The sequence below is a fragment of the Strix uralensis genome, chromosome 11, assembly GCF_047716275.1.
Source record: "Strix uralensis isolate ZFMK-TIS-50842 chromosome 11, bStrUra1, whole genome shotgun sequence".
Lineage (NCBI taxonomy): Eukaryota > Metazoa > Chordata > Aves > Strigiformes > Strigidae > Strix > Strix uralensis.
The window spans coordinates 13567856-13593388 of record NC_133982.1 but is presented as its reverse complement, the minus strand read 5'-3'; the positions used below and the strand labels follow the sequence as shown (position 1 = coordinate 13593388).

At 38.8% G+C, this 25533-nt stretch overlaps 1 protein-coding gene across 2 annotated transcripts in view; it reads right to left on the bottom strand.

The window, feature by feature from the left end:
- Positions 1–25427, bottom strand: part of CERS3 (ceramide synthase 3) — a 51550-nt gene extending 26123 nt beyond the window's left edge. Inside the window, exons 1-5 of one of the 2 annotated variants that reach the window (XM_074880083.1) lie at positions 22915–25427; positions 7952–8134; positions 6242–6359; positions 4067–4185; positions 163–220 (exon numbers count right to left, since the gene is read on the bottom strand). In XM_074880083.1, the coding sequence (XP_074736184.1) occupies positions 163–220; positions 4067–4185; positions 6242–6359; positions 7952–8134; positions 22915–22919 (483 nt within the window). In that variant the 5' untranslated portion in view covers positions 22920–25427. Of the gene's footprint in view, positions 1–162; positions 221–4066; positions 4186–6241; positions 6360–7951; positions 8135–16780; positions 16797–22914 lie in introns of those variants that run through there. The other variant, XM_074880084.1, reaches the window with a different exon arrangement.
- Between the last annotated feature and the right edge of the window lie 106 nt (positions 25428–25533).

The following is a 25533-nucleotide window of genomic DNA, read 5'->3' as shown; positions in this document are numbered from 1 at the left end:
TCAGTGCATATTACAGCCTATCATCTAGATCACATACAAAGATCTGAACCCAAAGAGCCACTGAAACCAGTGAGTGTTTCAATGGGCTTCAAGAAGATCTAGTAGTCAGCCCTTGTTTTATTAAAAACGTAAGAATATCAATCCTTCAAAAAATTAACTTACATCATACAAAAATATAAATCCAGCAATGGAGGATGTAAGGTAGAATGAAAATCGCCAACTGCAAAATTAAAATGAAAAAATGAGAACAAAGCATTATATTTTTTTTAGATATTGTCCTGAGACACAATTACTGCAAATCATTGTATATCACAGACCATCTTCACACTCTACGTTAAGGCTTGTCACGTATTAACTGTATCTGAATTATTAATATTTAAATACTTAATCTTTATTAATTGCTAAAGTAGTAAATTATTTTACATTATCACAATATAGAGATCTTGCGATTAGAGCAGTAATCTTCCAGCCAGACATGAGCTGATCAAGAGAACGGTCACAGCAAATGTAATAAAGTCCCTAAAACTTAATGTACGATAACACCAACATTTCCTGCTGTATCAATCCCTCTAGACTATTCAGACTGGACTAAGAACACCTCACAGTTCCCTGACTCCAGAAGAGCTTTCAGCCACATGGCACTTACTTTCCGATCTGAACAAACACTGTGAACACTGTGAGCACCAACAGTGACTTGATTCCATTGCTGGGATAATTTCTTTTGATCTCTCTTAACACCAATGGTTGAAAACAGGCGAGCCCTATGAAAGTTTAACAACTACTGGATTAGTTTATGTCTTACTACAGAGGTCTGAATTAACTATAAACCTCAATCTTTGACTAGGTTTGCCAGCATTTAGTCTGATTAAGCATTTTGTGGCTTAAACGGATATCCATCAAGGCAGATAAACTTTGTTTCCACCACTGATCTAGTAAGTCAGCAAAGCGAAAAAATTTCTTGTGTATCTTGGTGCATTATGTTGTTGCTTATGTATGTCAGAATAGGATGCTGTGACTTGGAGTCAGCAATCAGCGTTGTAATGACTCTGGAGGCTGCGTGGGAGGTATTGTCCCTGGGACTGGGTGTGGCTGGAGACTCAGACGGAGCGTTCCCACTCCCACATCTACAGGTGATGGAAAACTTCTTCCTTTTCACTCTTCCTCTTGGCAGGAACCAGCCTGACCTTTCTCAGAGCAGCTCTTCGAGATCAGTAGGAAAACGCTGAGGGACTTCACGCGCTAAGAAAGGTCATGATCACAGCAAAAGGCACATGGCCCCAAACCGGGTGAGAACATTTTGTAGAACAAGAGCAGCAAACAGCCTCCCAGAAAACCTAAATTTGCTAAAAAGGAAGAGAGAGTGCCTTGAGAAGAACACTGTACTAATGGATTGAGAGATGTATAAAAATGAGATTGTGGTCTTTGGCAAACATTAATGAAGTGTCGTATGAGGGAAGATGGTAAGAACCTGTCTGGTAAAAGCAGCCCCTCCTTTCTGAGCCTCACATTACCTGGAGGCTGATATCCCAGGTGAAAGAATAAGATGTTCAAAGACTGAGCCAGTATTTTACAAGAAAAACAAACAAACAAAAGATGAGGACATGGAATGCTGGACGCTAGACACGATAATATGTCTCACACCTGAAGCAGTAATCAAGAAAACAATTACAAAATTACCAGTTGATACACTGGTAATAAACAATTGTTTTACTTGTCAGCTTTAAAGCATCTTTCCTCAGATGATTTGAAAATAACACTTCAGAACACCCACTTCATAGAAAAATTCAAGAATACACGGTGGAAATGAGGAGAGCAAATGGAAGTAATACCTGGCTCAGAGTTAACCAAGAGATGTTAGGAAAAACAACACCGTGGCATGGGACAGACTTGACATGGGGCTGACTCTGCCCTCATGCCTTCTGTTTCAAGCAAGGGAGGTGTGAGCAGTCCAGTGGCTATAGCAGGACTGATTCCATGATGATTGTAAAATGTAAGCAGTTTTTTGAATCAGATCCAGAGCACAGAGCACCTAACAACTGTGCCATTAGTCCCCAGCCCTACAAATTCATATTGAACACACTTGGCAATAAACACGCAGCGCTTCAGATGAACTCATTGTACGTGCAAGACTGCCAGAGCACTACCTCATTTTGCATTTAGTCAAGCTTCTTTAGGAATTTGGTGAACAAAACCTAAAGTAAAACTCATCCAAATTCACCAAATTTTACCCAAGTGCCTTTTAAGCTCTGAACCTGGCCACCAGGGAGAGCACTGAACAACAGCTATGCAAAGGGATTTTCTGATTTAACTTCAGGAATCTTTTCCTCTTGAACCAAGTCTAACAAAACAGAATTTAGTTGTGAAGTTAAAGGCTGGTAAGTCTTTTAAGGCAGGGAAGGTTTCATGCAAAGGGCTTTCCAAACCCCAATGTTGCTTAACTGAGAGCATTAACAGCTTAAGTATGGTTTAGAACTGGCTCATCAGATTTTCCTTGTGATTCAGAAAAATGATCCTGGAGATTGTAGGCTTTCAAAAGTTTCATAATGCTCGTAACACTGACTACTAGCATGGAATAACTCTGTTCCTCATTTGTTGCCTTGAGAATTATATCCAATTACATTCACTGACAGAGAGCAGAGCAGGGTTCACAAAATTGCGTAAGAGAAACCTGTTTGCTTCATTCTCACTCGAGCTGCCAAGCAAGTTTTAATTTCAGTCTTTGGCTATGCATTACTAGAGACATGCACCCATGGCAGGCAGGTCTTATCAATAGCAGGAAATCTTATTGTCACTTGTAAAACAAAGTTAACTGATCCACAAAACAGCAGAAATAAACCATGGATGTCGGTTTGCCAGGAGAGTTTACTCAACTCAGGCTTCACAGAGTACATCTACGTCTATCAACTGGATTTATGCCCAACAGAGGACATCATCAAATCATTACCATATTAATTCACATGGAAAATAATCTTAATTAAGTAGTCAATTTTGAGCTTTGTAGCTGTACTTTTAACCCTCATTCCTTAAGCTAATCTACACTGAAAGAGGTTAAATATTGTAATCACCTGAATTTTTGCCAACGTAATTACGCTAGTCAAAATCCAAATGCACAGGACATTAAGAGTCGTTTACACTGGTACAGTTAATTTCAGTATACAAAAGGGATGAGCTATGCAAGTAAAGCCATGCCCATTTGGGGATTTGCAATCTGTGTGAAGGTTTGGATAACACTGGAATAGTTAAATAGTAAAATGCTTACATGTGGGGAAGTTACAGAATCACAGAATCATCTCGGTTGGAAAAGCCTTTGAAGATCATCCAGTCCAACCATGAACCTCACACTGACCGTTCCCAACTCCACCAGATCCCTCAGCGCTGGGTCAACCCGACTCTTAAACACCTCCAGGGATGGGGACTCTACCACCTCCCATTTGTGAAAAATCAGACTCTTGAATGTTTTTCCAGGTTTCAATCATATGCAGGAGGTTTTGAAACTTTTTACTTATTATATATTATCGCTCAAAATTGCTCAACGGCTCACTCAGCACATGTGAGCTCATGTTTTGCACATTACCCCATGTTCAAGCTATGACACCTATCACTTAGTTCAGATTCCACGATTCCTGCTCTTGAACCGACTTCTGTACACACAATAGCATCCCAAAATGACAGCATGGGTACATATATAAACAAGGGTAAGCATTTTTGTCCCCCTATGATTACTGGAAGACAGAAAAATATTTTCCTATTCTCTTCATGTTTTCATTAAGCACTATGTAACAGAAGCCTACAAAAAAGTCCATTATTACACAATGAAGAAAACTGTAAAATATTTTTAAGGTTTTTTTTTAAGGAGAAACTGCTAACCTAATCTTTTAAAGTCATACCATTTGGAGAAATGCTACTAGACGCTTTCAATTTATTTGTGTACTCACAAACCAAAACCCTCATCAGACAGACCCAACTTTCTGGAAATGAGTCCCCCTTAAAAGGCAAGCGAGGACCTCAATCTTTTTTTTTTTTTTCAAAACAGTAAAACCCATAAGAATCAAAAGCATTGTCTTACAAAGCTTCCTGGAATTTCCGAAGCACTGTTGGGATCTCAAGGTTTCGCCGTCTCCTGAACCATTTTTCCACCAAATGGGCAGTACAGTTGCACTTTTTGGCAAGGCCTTGAATCTCTGACTGCAAAAAATGGAATAGTGTTAGCAACAAGATGCACTCCAATGTAACTTTTTTTTTTTTCGTAGTTCACAGATCACCTTCCCACTGTTGTAAGGTCTTAACTTTAAAATATTACTAATATTAACTATCTATGGGGGTTTACCTTGTAGGCTTCCTGGTTTAATTTTTGAGTGACGCTCACAGAAACCCTGGATTTTTGAGACACTAATTTATATAAATAAAGCAGGCATGAAACATACAAATCCACAAACTGCTATTGTCTTTCTGGTGGCTTATGATAGTTTCAAAGACACAACTTCTACTGCTAAGCAAGAGGTTGGGCTGGAGGGGGAAGTCCCATGTATCAACACATGTGGACATTGTATCCAATATCTTAATTGTAATAAATTATCAGTTTATATTTAAATGAGTCTCGCAGGCGAGACACAGGCCTGGAATTTAGGTGACCTGAGCTCTGTTCTCAAATCCAACGTACTTCTGTGGTACAGGGCAAGTCAGTTAAATATCATCGAGCAAAATCCAGACTGCCTCCTTTTGACACCTAAAAATCAATTAGTGCTAGAGCATTGCCTAGAAATGCATCTAGTCATTCCAGTGCAACAGCCGGGTGTCTCTGCTTTGCGTGTGCTCTGAAGGTGGAGCAGCTCTGCTGTGCAGCCACGCTAGCACGTGCTGAGCACAAGGCAGTGTGACTCCTGCATTTCTGGGTGCTCAGTGCCCCACGTGTGGCAGCCTGTAGGCTTCCTCCCTTTCCTCCATCCTGAAGCACAAGAGGTGTGGGCTGACCTCCCCTGGGGCTGCTGCAGCACTGGAGGTAGCAGGTAGCGTCCGAGTCACCCCTGGGGAAGCTCTTTCCCGGCAAGGCTAGTATGCAAATAAACGCTGCCTCCACCAAGGTAAGGCCAGCTCAGTTAGTCTCCTACCCTCAGAGACAGCTCTGGTATGCGAGCAAAGGCACCTCAGCTGCCGGGCAGGGCAGGAGTGCAAACAGCCTCTGTGCTCAGCCCATCCTGCCGGCTGGGGAGCGCTCTGCTTGCCACGCAGGAATAATGACTTTGTTTTGACAGACAATGGAGCCTAGATGCCCTCAATCGCCAGGCAGGCCTCTGCATGCTTTCCTAGGCACACTCCTCCTCAAGCTGGACACCTAAAGGAGGCAGCCTGAATCTGTCCCATGGACTGACAAGTATAAGAATGCTGTGCTTCATTTCAGAGATTAATCGTCAAACTGTACTCATCCAGAAGGCAGGTGTGAAACAGAGAGATCAGGATACTTGCCCAGATAGAGAAGAGTTCATATGTGAACACGAATACATCTATTCCTGATGATATCAGGCAAAAGACACAATAAGAGAATAGCAGAGTTAGGGACAGAAAGCAAAGTTCCATGTATCAATAATTATCAATATCCCTCATTACTAGAAAGCACCTATTTCTTTTAAAAACAGTGTAGGAACACTGGAATTGTTTGGTAAACATAGTTAGGTAAGTGAAATTTCTGAGGCTGCGTTCACAGCAAAGTACCTGGTTCCCATCAACAATCAAGTTGCCTTATTTTCTGAGATGGTAAACATTGGCTATTATTTTTTTCTTGTTCCATTTCAAAAACAAACAGCAAGGTAATAGAAAGATTGCTTTTCTTTCTCACATAAGCAAGGATTAAGTATGCGGCAATATAACAGATCAAAAGGCTTTCATGCCAGCGTTCCAACATTATTGCTTGCAATAAATATGATACCACTTTCCAACAACAGATGTCAGCTGATGTTTTCTCCAGGCAGAATAAGTTAAAGATGGAACACAGATCTTCACTAGAAATATTATTAACAGTCTAACCTAGAGCAGCATGCCAGAAAATTAAACATCTTAAACATATTTTCTGGTTTGGATGCCATATACCCTTGTCAGCAGAACAGCAACAAAAACCCAAATAAATTAAGTCATCTGTCAATCAGCTGGAACTCATCCCATGATGTCATTGCTGATAGCTGATTGAAACAGTAAGACTTGGGATTTTCCAAAACCAAAACTAGTTTAAAAGAATGAGAATCCTTACTTGGGATGGATGTTTTGAGCACTCCCGGAAATAACTCTCTAAAACAGGATTAGGCTGTGGCTTCACACGTCTTACATTCTTTATACCTAAGGCTTTTGCTAGAGGTATAGCAACATATCTGAAAAGACATACCGTGAAAAACTTTAAAAATACAACAGAGTTACAAGATCTTAGCTATTCCCATGACAGAATACGAAGAAAATAAATCTGAATCAATTTAATCTGCCATAGGATATGACAGTGCACTGAGAGAGAAAGGAATCTCCTTCTAGCTAATCCCAAGTAAGAACCGTAGCATACTAGCAGTTATGCAAAAAAGCAGACCCAAGGACTCAAGTTTGTGGTCGTGAAATGCTTTAAAACTAAAGATCCTGATTTTTGTGTCCTTGTTTTTTTCAGAGGCATATTGGAGTTAAGCAACAGCTAAGGGAGAGTGAAACAAGAACAGATGCTCTCTCCACACAAACTGGAAGATTGTTACTGGGATACTTTCTCCTAGTGGCAGATAGTCACTTAGCACATTGCTTCATGGGCTACCGCTGCCCAAAACACCGGATTTGGCTTGTGGCCTCTAGCTTGTGGAACACAGCAGCTGCCCCAGAGACTGAGGGTTTCTCTTTATCTTCCATTTTCCAATACAAATTGCTGTCAAGCATGCCAAATGCTTCTTTCTTCTACTTGTGCAGGCTTCTCTGAAAAAGCCCCCTCACTCCTGCTGATACCAGCAATTGACTCCTTGTTACCCACAGCAGAGGTCAGTTTTCCTCATTCATGGGCAGATCCACTGCAAGCCAGATGTATGGGCTAATTATTCACACGAGCAATTTCCAATAGCAGCACAGTGAGACACAGTTGGGCAAGCATTTACTCAAGAGACAGTATGAATGGTTAGAAACATATGATCCAAATTACTTCTGATCTCTAACATGAATGATCTTATCTGGTTCTGTTTTAATTCTGTCCAATTTACGACATTCCAAATTTCCTCATTCTATCCTGAAATAATTATAAAAACCTACTAGTCACATTCTTTAGAGAGAAAAAAAAAGTCAAGCAAAAAGGCACAAATAAACAAGTCAAAGCACTGCAAATCTTAATAGATTTGTAGCTGTCTTCTGTGGAGCCAATCTCTGCCTGTCCCATAAGATTCCAGTGGCAGAAGCAATCCATCTTTCAGTGCCAAAGTGAGAAAAATAGGAATCAGCATTACTGGATCTGCATAAAGTATTCACATGAAACTTTGAGATCCCCCCAGTCTGCCTACTTTTGCTACAGCTAGACACCTGGGATCTATCAGCCTCACACAAATGTTCTGGTGGAGGACCAAGTGAAAGGAGAGGTTTGATTGGGAGGACAAATACCTCTACCCTTCCACCAAAGGAGAAAAAGCAGAAGGAAACCCAAATGGTTTTGTATTAATTATATCTCTAGCAAAAGGAGATAATTAGAACTATCTAAACACTGTTCTAGAAAAGCAAAATAGAAATATTTTCTTTCTAGATTGGACCACAGCCATGTGTTCCTAACAGTGAAAATATTTCCCAATTTTTCACCAGCCATATTATCTCTACTAGATCCTTCCAGCAAACCACCAACTAATCCTCCTTTATAAAAACATAAGAACATTGATCTAAAGATATTTTATTTCTAAAAAATGTTTGGCATTAATGCAGATTAACATTAGCATAAAATTGTGTTAATGTTTCTTACCTTTCACTGAAGAATCGGATAATCAGCAGTACAAAAGCATATGGTATTGTAGCATATAACTGATGTGGTTTGGGAAAGACAAGTCCATCACGGTCTACGAAATGTGCCCATGTGACATTGACAGGCATCCAGATATTCTCCCACCAGAACCAGCTGTTGAGCGTCTTTAATATGTGCGCCATGCTAAGCAAATAGATAATTACAAATTATTCCCGATGTATTAAATAAACACATTGATCCTTGTTGTGTAGAACAAGGATTCCCAGCTGGCAGGACATTTCGTAAAGGTAAGGTACAAGCAGATGAGGCTCACGTCCCACCTGCAGGCACTGTAGAGATACTCAGGGTCCCCAGACTAAATCAACAACAGACCCAGCCAGTAAAGTCAGTTTTCTCAAGAAGAAAAAAAAAAAAAGTCAGTTACAGGAAGTTGAAAACCCCTTGGTTTAGAGCATGGAGGTGGGATTATAATCAAGCAGAAGATAAAACAGAGCTAAATTTTGAGCTGGTATAAACCAATGCAGGATCTTAGAAATCCGTAGGAGGGGAGATAACCTGCTGTCTCATTTCAGTCACTCACACTAGACCTGGTCAAATGTTTTACAATAATAATTTATAATCTATAATACCAATCCACAAAAGATACTGAAGAGAACTGATCTTCCCTAGGCTGCCCTTGTAAATGAAATATAAGTGGCTGGAAGAGTGGAAAAGAAATGAGAAAGTCCAGGGGGTGACTCAGTTCCATAATAATGAAGATATTTTGCTGTTGAATTACCACTGCTTAATATGCTAATGGCAATATACACCTTGATTCTGATTTTGCAACCACCTGTGCACCGGACCAAGTATAAAAATTATGGTGCACAGCAAACTTTTCTGGGGATTTACAGGAAATACTATGATTTAACTGCAACCAAATCCTAGATAGAACAAAATGTCTAAAATCAGTTATTGTAGAAAAAAAATTCACTTAAATAAAACATTTCATTCTTGTAAAAGTCTCATTTTTAACCTCTGCATTCTACATTATATATTTAGAAATTTCTGTTATCCCTCATTTAGTTGTAAGGACTTTACAGTACAAATGTTATATATCCTATAAAAATACTCTAAAATTGAATAAAAATAGAAGTTACTATAATATTTTCCATAAGGCTGAAATAAGTAATTTTTCTATAATTTCTAGAAGTAATAAATTTAAATAACTTTTTCCATACTAAAATTTCCTGCAAACCAGAAAAAATGTGAGGAAATAACTGATTTCACTGGACTGGTCTTGATGAGGAAACAGTTAAGCTGGGAGAATTTCAACCAAGTCTCCTCACAGCATTAGACATGCCACCGGAAGATCTCACAGCGACACATTCGTGTAGGATCAAGTGACAAGATCAAATCATGCTGACAGTAACTCAGGCCCTTCCATAGTCCTCCATATTTGAGCAGGGGCCACACAACTTTAATTTTGCCTGCAGCCACACATTATCTTTCACCCATGCTGGATCAGGACACCACGCTCAGTGCACTCACACCAGCTTTCACGGCAGATTCCGACACGGCTGGCTCTGAAGCCCACTTTAATTAACAGCCAAATGAACAATCACTGTGATCCACACCGGGCTGTTTCCGCTAAGCTGAAGCCTCGCAGCAGGTTTGTGAAACAGTGACTTGTAGCCATCAAACAGAACTAACAGACACTGTGAATCAATTTACTGGCCAAGCACAGTAGTCAGTATTGAAATATTAATAACCCAGCCATTTAATCTTTTTAAATGCCAAAAGGGGACAGTAAAAACCTACTGAATGAATTGTGTGTGTATAAGCAAATGCAAAAATAAAGGAGGGAGAAATCATAATTGTTCCTGCACTGAGATTTCATGTGCCAAGTTTCAGCCTAGAGCAATTTTTTACTGCTGAATTATAAACTCCTGGAAGTAGAGATTTATAATGGGGCTGCTAACAGACCCTTAACTACAGCTAGCAGGCGCCATGATAATGAAGCAGGGCTTTGAAACATGACATTTTAGGTCAGACAGAAAGGCTTGTAGACAAACTGCCCTAGAAGACCAGGGGAGAGACTCATTACACAGTTCTGCTTCCTAATATACCTATATTTTCAAACTAGACTGTGCATTGCAAGCTATCACAAACTGTAATAAAAATAGGCCAGTCTATTATAACACAGCAGAAAGAGCACCAACAGTTGGATTATGGTGAGATGGGCTGTGACTGAATATGCACCCAAAAACACCTAAATCCTAAAAAGACCCAGCAGTGCGTATTTTCATACTGGATTCTTGGGATCTAACTCATGTTTTCCTTCCACACATGGATGCTTTACCGTATGACTCCTTTTTCAGGTTTTAAACTAGTAAATACATCTCTATCAAACTAAGCTCATAAGCACGTGTTTCCTCTTAAAATTTAAGGGAATTCTGGGATTTGGGGTCTGATCTAGCGTCCACAGATTTCAGTAGAAATCCCTCCTCACAAACACCAGACTCTGAAAGGTGGCTTCTCTCCTCTGAAACTTTCTTCTGTAATCCCCTGTATTTGTACCAGGTCTTGCCTGGCACACAGGGGCTTAGACCATCCCTGATGAACATTGTCCAGGTAATTCTTAGAAAACTGTTGATGAGATTCCACATCTGTCTGCAGCCTATTCTTATGTTTCATTACACTTAAATTGCATGTTCACCCTACATCCAACCTATGTTTTCACTGCAGCAAATCAGGCCATTTCCTGGGCAATACTGGAGATTTCCATCTTCATAATAGCAGCTGTTTAAGTAGTTGGGCTGTTTTCCTGTCTCCCTGCAGCGTCAGTTCTCATCATGAGGTTCCTGGAGCACCTGGAAGGTGAGGAGGTCCTTCCAAAGACACCTGGGCAGCAGTGACCTGAACATTTTAGTTTCTCTTTCTGTTCTCCTAAATGGCTGACAGCTGTGGCTGTGTGATTAAGTAGTTTTATCCCTCCTTAAACCATGGAGAACCTGAAACATGTAGGAACTCCATAAATACTATTTTGTCACATACCTCGTATACAAGCACAAGCAAGGTTCTCTTCTGCTGTACTACAAATAAGCTGTGTCCCTTTCAGCTTGCTGAGAAATATCCCATGAAACCCACATGTATTTTTTTTATATTTTTCTGTGTGAAAAAGCAGCAAATACCTGACAGAAGTCTCCATCTCAGGAAGCACCACCCAAAGAAAACTAACTGGGAATAGCTCAGCACTAGCTTTACCATCTCCTTCTCCACAAATACATACTTGCTACTTCCTAGAAACCTTGATTCAAATCAGTATTGGAACTCAATTACACTTCTAAAGATGAACCCATCTATTATCCCATCCCCTCCACCAAAAAGGTCCTTCCAATGTTCCCACAGCATCACCAACAAATAATCCAGCTCTATGGTTTACTCACCACATCTACAGCAACCACCGTTTCAAATGCTAATCCTCATTATTAGCTTTCTCCGCATTATGACTTGACCACTTCATTCTAAATTATTTACTTTGAAGCTTTTGACCCTACACAACAGCTGTGTAAATCATGAAAGAAGAGGTCAGAAGATGGAGAAAAGGAGACAGAACAGATGTCATTTGTCTCTGGCATGCTTTGTCCATTAGAAAAACCATAGCTGCCATTTGCCAATCTCCTCCTTCCGATTACCACCTGCTGGGGATATTAAGGCAGTATGACTTCTCAGAATCCTTAATCCCACATCTGTGTCAATTCACCAGGCAGAGAGGGCAAATTCTGCTTTCGAACCACATCAGGTTAAAGGCACATTGCCAGTGCCATAGGAAAGACAATTTTCCTGTTACTGTTTGCATGTTACTTTTTCTGGAAAAAAGGTTTTGCCCCCACAAGGGCTACTGTTCTGGCATATTACACATAGACCAACCTCAAACACTTGTATATATTTTAAATTATGCTGTCTATACTGTTTAGCTTCAGTTTTAACCCAAAGATTTTTGGCAGCTTGTTAAATCCTATCGGTTAGGAAGGCCATAAAATCTTACACTGGGAACACCTCTTCAAGTGCCCATATTGTGAGTAGGAAAGGGAAGGCGTCCACCACAGGTCCTCTTGGGGAAGGGACTGATAAAGAGGCAGAAGTCTTTCAGCTGTCCCTTCTGCTACCCAGGGGCTATGAGCAGTGATGGTGAGGTAGACGGGCATTTCAACATATAGTGCCCGAAATCTGGGTGGGAAATGGGAGAACCAGTTTCTTATTACTTGGGTGTATGGAGGGTGTTTTGCAACAGGCTCATTTTGTGCTGCTGAGAAATTTTCACGTCCAAGAAGTGCAATGACTGCGGTCCTTGGGACCCAGCTTCATTTCCACAGTACATCAGCATAAAACTAGAGGATACTTCCTTTTGTCAGGAGCTCGTTGCCACACAAAGGCATGTGTTCCAGTGTAACCACAAGTGGTGGCAACCAGTTCCAGTGCTGGGATCATGCTGTAGATACTGGATTTCAAAGGCAGCTGATCTTTTTAGTTTGCATAAACTGTCACAAGTTGTTATTCATCCCTTGCACACATTACTTCCAAAGAACGGGCAGTGGATGCAAAGGCCCAGCTTCTCCTGATTTTGGACCAGCTCTAACAAGAAACTTCAAAGCCTACCCAGCCTGAAACTCCTACTGCTAAGAGTGCTGAGCTCAGAGACTGTTTTTTCCTTACAGCTCATAACAGCACCAAGCAAGCAAGATGTGTTGAGTGAGAAATGACAACAGCGGATTGACCCATACTCTGCCCAACCTAGGGTGAAGAAAACCCTGCTCCTTTCCAGATTCCTATCCATACACCAGCACTGCCGATATTATTGTCATTGACAAATCGGTGCCCTTGCTCTAGAAGGATCTAAAAGTCTGTCTAGCAATAAAATAAAGATATTTTAGAAAACTGGAAATTTCTCTTGCATCTTGGAAATTAAATACTCCAAATAAAGAAATCTGATCACCTGCTTACTAAGGAAGGATCTCCTCTGTAGCCTAATCTAGTTTTAAATGGTCTAGTGCAGAACAGGAAAATCAGGAATTGTTACTTCTGGAACTGCATCCTTTATAATTAAAGGAAAGCCTACACAGTTGGGAAGTACCAATGTGAAATTTCTTTCAAAGCTCTGTTCCTTGGATCCTTGATATATTCAATTTAAAAAAAATAATCTCGTATTTTTAATGCCATTAGCAAAAAAGGGGCAAATTTTGGTTTGACAAAAGCTACGTGGCTACATTTTGAAAAACTAATTCAGGAGCTGCTTTGAAGTGGAATTTCTGGCTGCTGCAGTCTGGGGAATGAATAAAAAGAAATAGAACCAAAGCTTTGTGTTCTCCGCCCAAAAGCTCTTGCTTGCAAAACTGCATTTCCAAAGCCAGAATTAAGAGAAGGAATATCCAGGTGTGAAGGATGTGTTAGGAGGATTTCCTATCCTTATTTACTGAATTACAAAACCCAATGGATCACTAACACAAACATGCAAGTGAAAGAAGCCTTAATTTCTCTAAGCAGACTGCCTACTCAATGTGACTCCAGAGATGTAACAGGGAAAGAATAAAATCAGCAAAAAGCAAGAACAATATAATTCTCCTATTTCTCTCATCATTTGGTAGAACTGGTAAAGCTGGTACAGTGACTGTTGGAAAAAAAAAAATCAAGTCTCCCAGATATCAAAAGGGATAGCAAAGCTGTTCCAGGCTGTTAATCATCAACATTAAACCAAAGTGGTTTAGAAGAGTAAATAAAGATCAGATCCACCATATCACAGGTTTTGGTTTTGCTTAAGACTAAGCAATATATGCAACAGTTAACACAAGTTTCAGCAGCAGATTTGTGTTCTGCTAAAAATAGATAGCGCATTGTTTACAGAATATCCCAACTGCTATCACCACCATGAAATGGGGGAAAATATATGGGATCTACATTTTGTTGCTAACAGTTATGCAACCTTTTTCCTGCTGAGCATAGCAGAAGCACTACCTTTAAAAAAAATAAATAAATCCCAAAACTACAGAAAAGTGAGTTTTAATAAAATCCAAGAAAACCCACACGTACAAACCATAACTCGTTTAGCATTTGTCCAAGTGTTGACAGTTGATATTGTGCCATACAGCCTTTCAAATGGTCAACAGCTGCTTTATACATCTTCTGGACACGCTTGCAACTTGCAAGTTTGAGAAATCCCAGGATGTGACACCAGATTAGCTTCTCCACTGATAATTTTTTATGCTAAAAACTTCCTAGTCCCTAAGGCAGTAAGAGCAACCCTGACCTCCACTGTTTTCTTCCACACAAACCCATTCATTCAGGCATCAGTTGTTAGTTGTAGGCATCTGCCAGCTGGAGACACTACTTGTTCCTACTTCTTGGCACTGCTTTTTGTGTTTGACCGAGCAGTGTTTCGTGCCTAATTGGTATAAAAGGTTTGAACTATGGTTTGCGGAGGAAAGAACTGAACGAAGGATATTGGATTGATGCTACCATCTCTTTGCATCTTGTCTTTTCTCATCTTGTTGTCCAAATGTGAAAACATGATTCCAGTTAAATTCCGCACAACCTGAGCCACAGTGTGAATGACACCAAGCCTACACATTCATCCAGTGGCAGCACAGAATAAAAGAGCTGTTGGATTTAGAGGTTCTCATGATAAAACACTGAAATACTCCATACACATAAAACAGCTGAATTAAGATTGCTGTGAGACCTTTAACTTCAAATTTACTCCCTAGCTTGTACAAATCTCAACTGTAAACAGTTTAAGTGCCTAGTTATAGGGCAATTAGAGTATTTTACTTCTTTTACTATTCTATCACATTACCTTGTAACTTGGTTACTATATCGTAGCAGGCCAAAATAGCACTTTGAATAAATCTCAATTAAGGTGGCAAGTGAGTTTTATATTTTTCCCTGTTCTCGGGGGGGAGAACCAGACCCATTTGAAATAATTCAATTTCTGTGTGAAGGTTACCATGCTCTCTCTACTTAAAGGTAAATCATTTCTGAGCAGCTAAAATGTTTTTTAGCAAGCAGCTGAGGAAAGTGAAATACGGTTACCACACTGTACAGTTACAGTGCAAACTATATCTACTTTTAAGCTTTGAAAATCCATAACATTGATAGTATTGGATAAAGAACTACGAAATAACTTAAATATCTGCAATAATCTTGAGGTAGAAAAATAGTTCTTAGGGAAAAAAAAAAAAGCCATATCCAAACTACAGGTTCTTAATAGATGCTTAAGTCTTAAAACATTTGAACAGACCTAGAAGGACAGCACCAGTTGCTTTAAGAACTGTTAGTAACACTTGTCAGAATGTAAGGAAAAATCTTTTTAAGTATGACACTTTTCTTCAAATTACTATTATTGGGGAAAGGTGCAAAAAATGAAAAATTTTTAGTAGCTTACCAAAATTTTATTTGAAATAAAAACCTGAAGTCTAACTTAAAACACTAAGTTATATAATGGAGATTTTACCAGAATTGTGAGCTTCCTTGGTCACTTATTGAAGGTAAGGGTTAAGGGCAGAGAAGAATAGAGCAGCATATGGGTACCCGGTGCCAGAAGCAGCACATTATTAGAAGTACAACAGCACCACAAAACATGTGAAGAAAGCAGAACAGTAAGGAACTAGAGAGAGGACCTGAGGGTGCCCAGGCAAAGGTGGTTGGCTTCTCCACCTGCACAGTGGGTGACTCAAGGTTTTAAATTAGCCCTTGGGAGGCAGGGAAAGGGAAAGGGACAGGGCTGATGCATTTGTGCTCTGGAAAACTGTCCTATTTGCAGCTTCCTGAAATGGGGTCTTCAGCTATCACGTACACGTGGTGGCTCAAGCTTGTACCCTGACTTCAATGATCTCTACACCACCCTGAACCAGCAATTAAACCAAGTCAGTTGTGCTCCACTGTTCTCAGTTCTCCTCCTGTTGGTTATCCCCTCCTTGTGCAGTTTAACCTGCCCAGAGATTCTCCGCCCACAAAGCCAACTAGAGGAGGAGCCCGAACTTAACTGGTATTTCATTATTTCAGCCACTGTTTGGCATCCTTTTCATGTCCTAACAAATGTGAGAGAGAGATCTTCAGATAAATGTGTACCAGCATAGCCTCTTCATCAACAGCGGCACCCCAGCTGAAGATTGGGCTCAAGCTAGGAAGCTAGTTAAAAATAGGTATATGTTACAAAAAGTAAGAGGAAAAAAATGAACAGGGTTCCTCCATCTGAATGTTACAGCATTATTAGGAGCGAACCCTTTCTGGCAGCTTGTTTCAATGTGTTATTGATAGCACTAGCTTCTTCAAATCACCAACAGGTAAGTCCTATAAAAAAACTCTGTTAAACTGAATTTCTCACAGAACATTTTTTTTCTTAGTATTTTACAGAACAACATTAGAACTAGGTTTTTCAAGCGACCTAAATTCAAGCTTTTTTTATGCAATTACATTTACATCATTAGCTAACATTATTTTTCCTATTAGTAACTTTTCCTCCCTTCTAGTTCAGAAAGAAGTGCTCTTACAAGCACTTAACAGAATAATGACAGAAGTAGTCGAAAAGCAAACCTGCTACTGTAACCTGTACTACCTTTCTCTAAAATAAAAAGCAGTTCTCGTAGGTTGGAATACTTGGTGACAACATATGAAATGTCATTAACACCTATTCCACTCATTCTCTGAAGACTATCGTAAGAGTTACTGTAATTTTCCCTTATAAAAAAGACAATGTTAGAGAGCAGCACATGATAACGATTCAGACCATGATCTGATGTAAGGAGAAAAAAAAAAACAAAACAGGGGAAAAAAAAGAAAAGAAATTCCTACCTTTATGATGTTGCAGCCAGAGAACATAAGCACATTAGGAGGGAAGAGGCATTACGCTCACTACTTTGACAAAGGTAAACACGCCCTATCTACAAACTCTTCCAAATTCTTCAGAGACCCACCCAGCAAAGCTGCACTTCAAGATTTCTGACTGAAGGCAATCCTGACGTCATTTGTATCCACTCGGTGAAACTCGGGAGTAGTAACGCCAAGTGCCTTCCCTTGTGCTCGTTTCAACATAGCAGGTGAAGAAATGTTTGAAGTCACGTGGTATTTTGTTGCATGATGAGAATTTGTCTCAACTTATATTGCTCTATACATGCACGGGAAGATGCTGCGCCTGCTGACTGGGCAGAAAAGGAAATCCCAAATGCATCACTTAACCCATCTAACCATGTCAGTGTGATTAGATAAAGTATGGGTTTTTAAATAGAGTTAGAGAAAAGTTTTTGCTCCTATTAACCAGCCTCAGGAATACTTCCAGTCTCAATCAACTAAATGTTTTACAGAAAGTGTTCCAGTTCCTAAGATATAAGGTGGAATTTTTGAAATTCCTAAAGCAGAGGGAAGCATACACTGAGTTTACATTTGGTTAGAGATACCAAACATATAAATTTTACCTAACCCTGTGTGATTTCTATTTTTTTTTTTTTTAATTCCATGACTAAGGAATAAGGCTGAAAGTCATTCCTCACCAGCTCTCCCCAGTCTCAAATAAGTAACAGCATTCACAAGTGTTGGCATTACTTCGTAATCTGGCAGGCAGGACACCTTAATGTTGTTTGAAAGGAAGTAGAGAACCTCAGTGACAAGCCAGGAGCAGAGAGGAACCTCTTATTAGCCCTTTCTTCCTGCTTGCAGCCAGCAAATAGCAACCCATGAAATAGGAACAGACATGTCCAAGCTGAACCAAAGTTTCACCTCCCCCAGCACACCGTCTCCAAGGGAAGCTAATGGCAGATGGCTACACAAGAGCACAAGAACAGAATAAATACAAAATAGTAACTGACAGTACCCCCAGACTTCAGTAGTTTGGGGCCCACAGGCTTCCTAAACCACAGATAGTGTCTGTGTAAATAACACTGGAGAGGTTCCTCCCCTCTGCCACCTTAATTTCCACAACTCCTTTTGAGTATATTGAAACTTTCAACATAATCCATAAGACCGCAATAAAAGAAGATGTGACCCAGGCAATACCTGGATCCTGTTCATTTATTTCCGTCCAGATAAAAGTTTGATTTTGTTCATATAGCTTTTTTGTCTTCTTCTTGAGGTATTCTATTTTGCAGCTATTGCAAGTCTTCAGTCCTTCCATAAAACTGGGAGTGGTATTCAAAGAGCTGATGCACCAGAGAAATATTAAACATGAAGGATTATTTCAGAAGGTAGTATTATGGTTTTGCTGTTCCTTTAAACTACCTCCATACTTTCCCACATCTGAACCACTCGCATGAACCAAGCAGAACATTGAGGAACACTTTGCCAATTAGGAAAGCCTAGAGCAAGCTGATTCACGCATCACTTGGCTAATACTGTGCCAGTAATATAACAGGTAATTGGCAGAAACGCCTCTTTCTTATGCCTCAATCCATGATTTCTCCACTGTTACACTAAATTGCAAAAAACACCTTTCTTTGACTGGAGCAAATGTGAGGCTGCTACAAATAATAAAATGGGAAAAAAATGTTTTTACATACTTTTTGAGGAGCAATTGTTAGGTAGGATTCACCACCTACACAGGACTCTATTACAAGATTCAAGATACTACATGGTAAATAACAAGCTAACCATACCCTCTGGATCAAAGCTGCCCACTGACCTTTCAATTATTGCTGAACTTTCATAGTACTTATCCTTCAGGTATCTTAAATCTGAATGCTGCAAAAAAGAAAACCAAGCAAGAAACCACCTTAGTCTGTACATCTCGCTGAGAAAGAAAATATCTAAGCGTTACTACTCCTTAATTGCAGCATAACACCTACTCAGTCATACAACAATTAAATATAACTAAATAATGGAGGCATGTATTTGACCCAAATAATTATTTCACATATCACTAGAAATTATTTACAAGTTTTTTCTGAAAAAAATATTAGAACAAAACAAGGAAAAACCCACAAAATTTACTTCTTTCCGTTTCCAACCAGTTAAATGCATATATTAAATTACAGTGAATCCACACACGGGATGTGAGCTTTGACCTGAACTTCTAAGCAGTTACATAAGAAAGATTATAGTATTAGTTAAGTTTCTCAGTAGAGAAAACCTCTCAGCAAATCTTTGAGACTGTATTAAATCTTAAACTTCTAGAATCATAGCTGTTGTGTATGACTGCACCTGCAGGGGGAAGAAGAAATAAAACAACAAACAAAACCAACAACAACAAAAAAAATTCATCTAGGGAGCCAACAGATAAATATTCTAAATATACTGCCTATTAGTACCTAGTCATTTTTGCTAATTGATTATCCCAATGGCAGACAGTTAATCAAATCTCAGTCATATGTATACACAGAGAAAAAGTAGAGATCAATTTGATCTAATGATAATAATTTGGACCCTGATTTCTCTTTTCACCACCAGTGAAACCCATCTGCTTGCCATCTGGCATTCCTTCAAGATTAAGGTAAAAGAATTTGATATTCCTGTACTTTTTGCTCCTCAAGAATCAACAGATTATCTGAAAATGAATCATTCCAAGCCACATGTTCAAGAACATCAATATAACAATTCATAATCTTACAATCTGTAGTTTAAAAGCTAAGCTCCTCTTCTTCACATGAATTTGTATCTTCTCCTAATATATCAACCTTCCCCTACATAAAAGGGATGAAGAAGTCCATTTACAATCTCTCTAAAAGCTTTCTCCTCAAGACCTTTCTTACTAGGAAGGATGACCTGATTCATAATCCATACAGTCTTTTAAGGAATGAGAGGTTAATTTCCAATTAATTAATAATTATATCTATCATAATTGAAGACTAAATACCTGATTTTGAACAAAGCAAATATTAAGGTAATAAATAGTTATTGTACATGAATGCCATTGTGGAACTAAATCAGGAATACATGCAGTTTGAACACATAGGCTGAAATCTTCAAAATGCTTAAATCTTTTAAAATTATAGTTTCAGAACTTGGTTCCTGTTAATTTTAATAAGAATTGGAAAGCTCAATACTTTGAGAATCTGGGTCTTAATAACAAGAAGGAAGATGACAATTGGATAAAAAGGGGATGTCAGTAGCAATACTGAAAGGATAAAGACAGTGGAGAGAAGTGAAGAACACTAACACACTCTACTGCTGACCCAAGCCACCATCACTTCACTGAAATGCAGAGAACAGGATTATTAATAGGCTTCAAATACGCCTTAGGAAAAAGCCTCCAGGGACAGACATTGACACTACCTAGGGACTACTTTCTAACCAATTTCTCTCACACACTTAACAATTGAGGGATATAAATACCACAGTTATGCTACTACTTTCAAGGTGTTACAAACTCCTGGCTGTATTTCATTTAAATACTGAACATACAGTGTATCAATAAGCATCCAGGACAGCAATTAAGAATGCTCTCATATCTAGAGGCACGGAGAGGTACATGTGATTTAGTGAAGAATTAATCTGGTTACAGTTTGGTCAGCATCCTTTATGCCTGGTCTGTTTTGTCTTTAAGTTATCCTTGGTGAGAAGATTTTTTTTCTTTCCCCTTGATTTAGCATCAACTTGTCCACCCTTGCCAAATTCACCTTTCTAGTAACCAGAAACACTAGAGCAATTCAAACGTAACTGTAGATCTATATAAGGTATTTTCACCAAGTATGTTCTGATACCTTTGAAAAGGTAAATTTAAGCAAGAAAAGTAACTTCAGTTGCTCACATTTATATTAAACAGTCTGTTAAAACTTGCATGTTACTCTTAAAATCTTAGCAAGAACAAATGTATCTAAGGATTCTACAGTTCACCCTTTCCACTCCAAATACAGCACTGCAAATTCACTCAAATAATACTCCTGTGTGCTATTACTATCTTAAGATGCAGAAAACCAAAACACAAAATCTTCTGGCTGTAACACTAGAGATTTAACAATTAGTCCAACCAATTAATTCAGAGAGTTTTTTAATTCATTTCCAAGAGTCCAAATAATATAGGATTAAAAAAAAATATGCCTCGTTGATCTTCAGAGCTGGAAGCACTGGTTTAGCAGCTGTATGAAAATAAACCTCAGCAATTTGTAACACTTGCACATTAGACAATGCTGCAAATGCTGTTTGATTACATTACTAGAAGACTTAGAGCACCAATCTTTACCCATCCAGAGAACACAAGTTCAAAGTAAGAACATTTGCCTGGTGAAACTGTAAGGCAATCCCTTTTATGCTTCACAGCCAGCAAATCCCCCCTCTGCATCAGCTCATAATGGAAAATTACAGAAAACACCGGCATCATACTGGTCAGTATTTTTAGCTTAGGTGAAGAAACACTCCTTTAGAGGGACCAATATTCTGTCGAAGATGACTAAGTACTAGATTCACCCTTGAGGAGATAAATACTTTTAAAAAATAAAAGTTTTACATTTGCTGCACAATGGATCTTTGCCTAATTCTCACAGCAGCTGTAGCAGTGTCGGCAGAAAGAGAACACCATTTCATACATGATTTTCTTGAAGAATATAAACACTATCAAGGAACCCAAGTACTGGAGATAAATTTCCAGAAAGCATTCATTTCTGTTTCAGTTAAATCCCTACATGAAATAGCTATAAAAGGTCTGTAGTAACAAAGTTACTTTAAGAGTCAACAAATTCTGAAAGATTACATTTGAAGATAAAGCTAGCAAGCAAAGGGTGAACATTGTGAATGTAGAAATAAGCACACAGGATTTTGTCATTTGATGACAAATCTTTTTTACTTAACCAGTACATGCTGTTTTGATAAATAGGCTTCAAAATCTTATCCATTGTTTTCTATGTAGCTATTGCTTTCTTCAAAGTAGCTATGGACATTTGGAGGCTCTTTGAAGCTCCACAGAAAATCTTTCAGGTTTCAACTCTCTAGCACCAGGATGAGATGGGGCAGGTTCCTGGACAACTGCAATTAGCAGAGAGAACTCCTGACATCAGTTCAGGACACATACATACAAACTTTCCCTACCAACCTTTTAAGGAAGCCAACATTCAGCAGTGCTACTACTTTTGAGGTTGTGTGTGCTACTTTTTTGAACGTTTCACAGTTTTTCCAAATCCTCCCCCTGAAAGGGCACTGCTGACTGACAAAACTCATGTTTTGCAGCACAGGTAAGTAGGAACCAGAAATAACTAAAGATATTGTAATTCTCCATGCAAGCTTTTTACCACAAAATGTATTGTTGCATTCCTTCCTTCCTTGCTGTACAGAAAAAGCAGCAAGCCAGCTTGTCTATTAAAGAGTGTCTGTGACAATTATCAGCAATAAACTCATTCACACAACATTTTAAAAAGACAATGACTTGGAAAAGCTTAAGTCCCAGAGATGCTTCTCAACCAAGTACAGGTCCATGCCTGCTGTTGAGCTGGTGATAAAAGACTGCCTATCATCCATGCTGACACATACAATTGGCTTTAACAAGATTGCAGAGTAAACCAGGTAGCCTAAGAGTTGCATGAAATACAACAAGAATTTGCAAATTCATTTGGACAACTCTTAAGGGAAAATACACAGAAATAAAATTGTAATGCCCACCGTATTTTCACTCCTACTAACACTAAAAGGCTGTGATAAATACTTGATACTGACTTCAGACACCATCCCAGACTGACTTTGTAAGTACAAACAATGCTTATCCTGCAGTGACAAACCAGGGAACCACCAAGAGTCCTTATTCCAAGCTTTACAAGAGTATTGTAAGCATAGAAATTCTCAAGGTTGGTTTTTATTCTTGTATTACAGGATTAAAACTTGTATTATAAGTCTTAAAACTAGAATGGAAAGAAGTCATAAAAATATTGGATGAAATCTAGTTTGAAGAACCACAAGCATGGAACCACCTGGATTCAGCTGTAATTGCAATCAAGCTCTACAAATATTCAAGTTCAAAAATATTCTTTTTAAAAAGCACATCCTGTAAGCAACTTCTAGTGCTAACTGCTTACCTCATTAAAGCATAATTTATTCAACTGATGTTCAAGATAAACTCCTCAAAACAACTGCACAGACATAAATGGAGACTGTGGACATTTCAGGATAAGTCCTCAGATAGAAAACTGCCTCCAGACAGATCACCTGATTTGGTCAGTGTCTTGCTTTGAAATAATACAAGAAAAGTTGTTAAGGTATCAATATCCAAAGGTAAGGCACATCAACCTCAGTAATAACTGACCTAGTTCCTAAATGCTAATTTAACATTGGTAATAGGTTCTGCAGCTGAGTTAATTTGCTCTAGTAAATGAAGTAACAGCTCTGCCTAAAAATTTGAGATAGTAAAAACTCACACCAATAAAAAACCAACAACCAAACCCCAGCCACCCCACCAACAGATTAAAATACAAATTCTTTTCCAAGGTGTTTTCTTTGTGCTAGACTTTTTGCATATAGCCATAGAACTACTACCTACATTCACTGCTTACACTCATTTTGTGTTCAATAAAAAATAAAAATTGACCCACATCAATTTTACTCCATCTCAGATCCTACAGTTCATAAATGGTAAAATATCAACATGTTAAGGTATCTAGTTGCCAGATACAAACCACATTTACCCATTTTTACCACTAAAACATTCTGAGAATTAAAACAATGGCTTTCTGAGAAGTGAAACATGTGGGAATGATCACCACTAATAACCAACTGGGCACACAATCAACTTCATGCCTGTAAGAATTAAATACAGTTGGACTGCAATTGGATTTGCTGTATTCAACAAAAATAAAAAATAAAAAAATCAGAAGTTATGGCTCCTACACTTCTTTCTAAATTCTGCACACTGTTCTGAGATGTCTAAACTTTTACTTCAAAAAAATGTTTGCAGTTGTAGTAATCACTGACAAACAAGAAGACTAGCACTTAAAATCAAAATTACCTCCCCATTCTACCTTTCCCACCCTGCTTATCTTATCAGTGTCTGAGAAATACTGTTGTAATTCAGATACTTCCAACTGGCAAAGTATAGACCAAGAAATGCTGAACAATACTATGTTCAGTGAAAACAATGAAGTTACTCAGTTAAAATGAACTAGTCAGCAAAGGCCAGATTAGAAGTGAGGACACTGGAAAGGATTTCACTGAAATGTAAGTACCTACCTATGTTTAAAATTGTGATCTTGAGAAACTCTTGCTCAACTGCCTTGCCAAAGGCACTTCCCTTGTTTGCACTGAAAAGTTCCCAAGTTGTCTAGAGTTGCATCTTTGAACATGCCCAGAGGCATTTTAGTCCTGACAGAAGTGGGCAACTCAGCATCTAGAGCATATCCAAGTTCAAACAGTAAAGAGAAACCAGGTATTCTGCCCTGGAAAACTCTGAGAGTAGTTCTTAAACTAAAGTAACTCTAAGAATGAATGGACAAGTTTCCATTCATTGCAGTCTCACCTATGTACAAAAGTTATCTCAGCAAGAAACCAAAGCACAAACACACACCCAGAATATTCAGATCTCCTACATGCTAGTGAAGGGGGTCACTCTTGCCTATATAACTGCCAAGTGATTACAGCTGTCATCCTGAAAGAGTAAGACTGAGGTTCAAACCTTCCTGTCTGAGAATTCACACCAGGCAAGTGTCCCTGGAGAGCACCACAATCTCCAGCTAAATTATCCCATAAGCTTCACTTAGTTTTCCTCCCCTCCCAACAGCATTGATTCACGAGTTCAGAATTTAGGACTAATCTAGGAGATGGCCACAGAGATTTGGGGGTCAGAGTCACCTGCTCCAGAGACTGTTCATCTTAACATCTATTTTAATTTAACACTAAATAGCTATTTAAAAGGAAGACAGAACTCACTTGATCTCAATCAGAATAGGGCACTTACCTTCAAGAGATGATCCTAAAAGGAAAATTGCTTCTTACAGTTCTGATGAGGTCTGAGCTTTTTACAGTAGTCTGTGTCACCAGCACTTCCCCATTGCCTAACCCTTGTAAGATCATTACAAGCTGCACGTCAAGTGTACCAACATCAGGTGGCTTCCTGCTAAGTGCACACACTGGTTTGGATCCTGTTCTGAACTAAACCTGCCTTTCCCCAGGCGTGTGTCTTAGACACATACTTTTCAGGTTATTCAAATTAGATCTAACAAAAGATGTAAGTGTAAGAATTTAAATTCAATATCCATCTCGCTGCACTGCAGACATTTTCTAGTTCTCTGTTTCTGATTTAACAAAATTATTAGGACAAATTTATTAGGTATATATCCTATACTTGTATAAAATACATAATGGATGTGAGGAATTCTGCTGGAATTTCACTTCTGCATTGATTTTAGATATAACACTCCACTAAAATGTTCTATAAGTAGGTAATATATGTATTAGTCCCACATCTACCTTTCATTTTAAGGAATATACTATAAAATACTAAGAAAAACCAAATTAGATTTTCAGTGAAATGATGACACTGATGATTAAATCAGGCAAACAGTAAAAACTAAAAAAAAAAAAAAAAAAAGTACATCCTAGACAGCAGTTAAGCACTTCAGCCAAGAAAAGCATGGCATGGATTCTTGTGATTATGGTAGCACATCTGAATGTCCACTTAGAGCAAAGCACTGATGCAGAACACA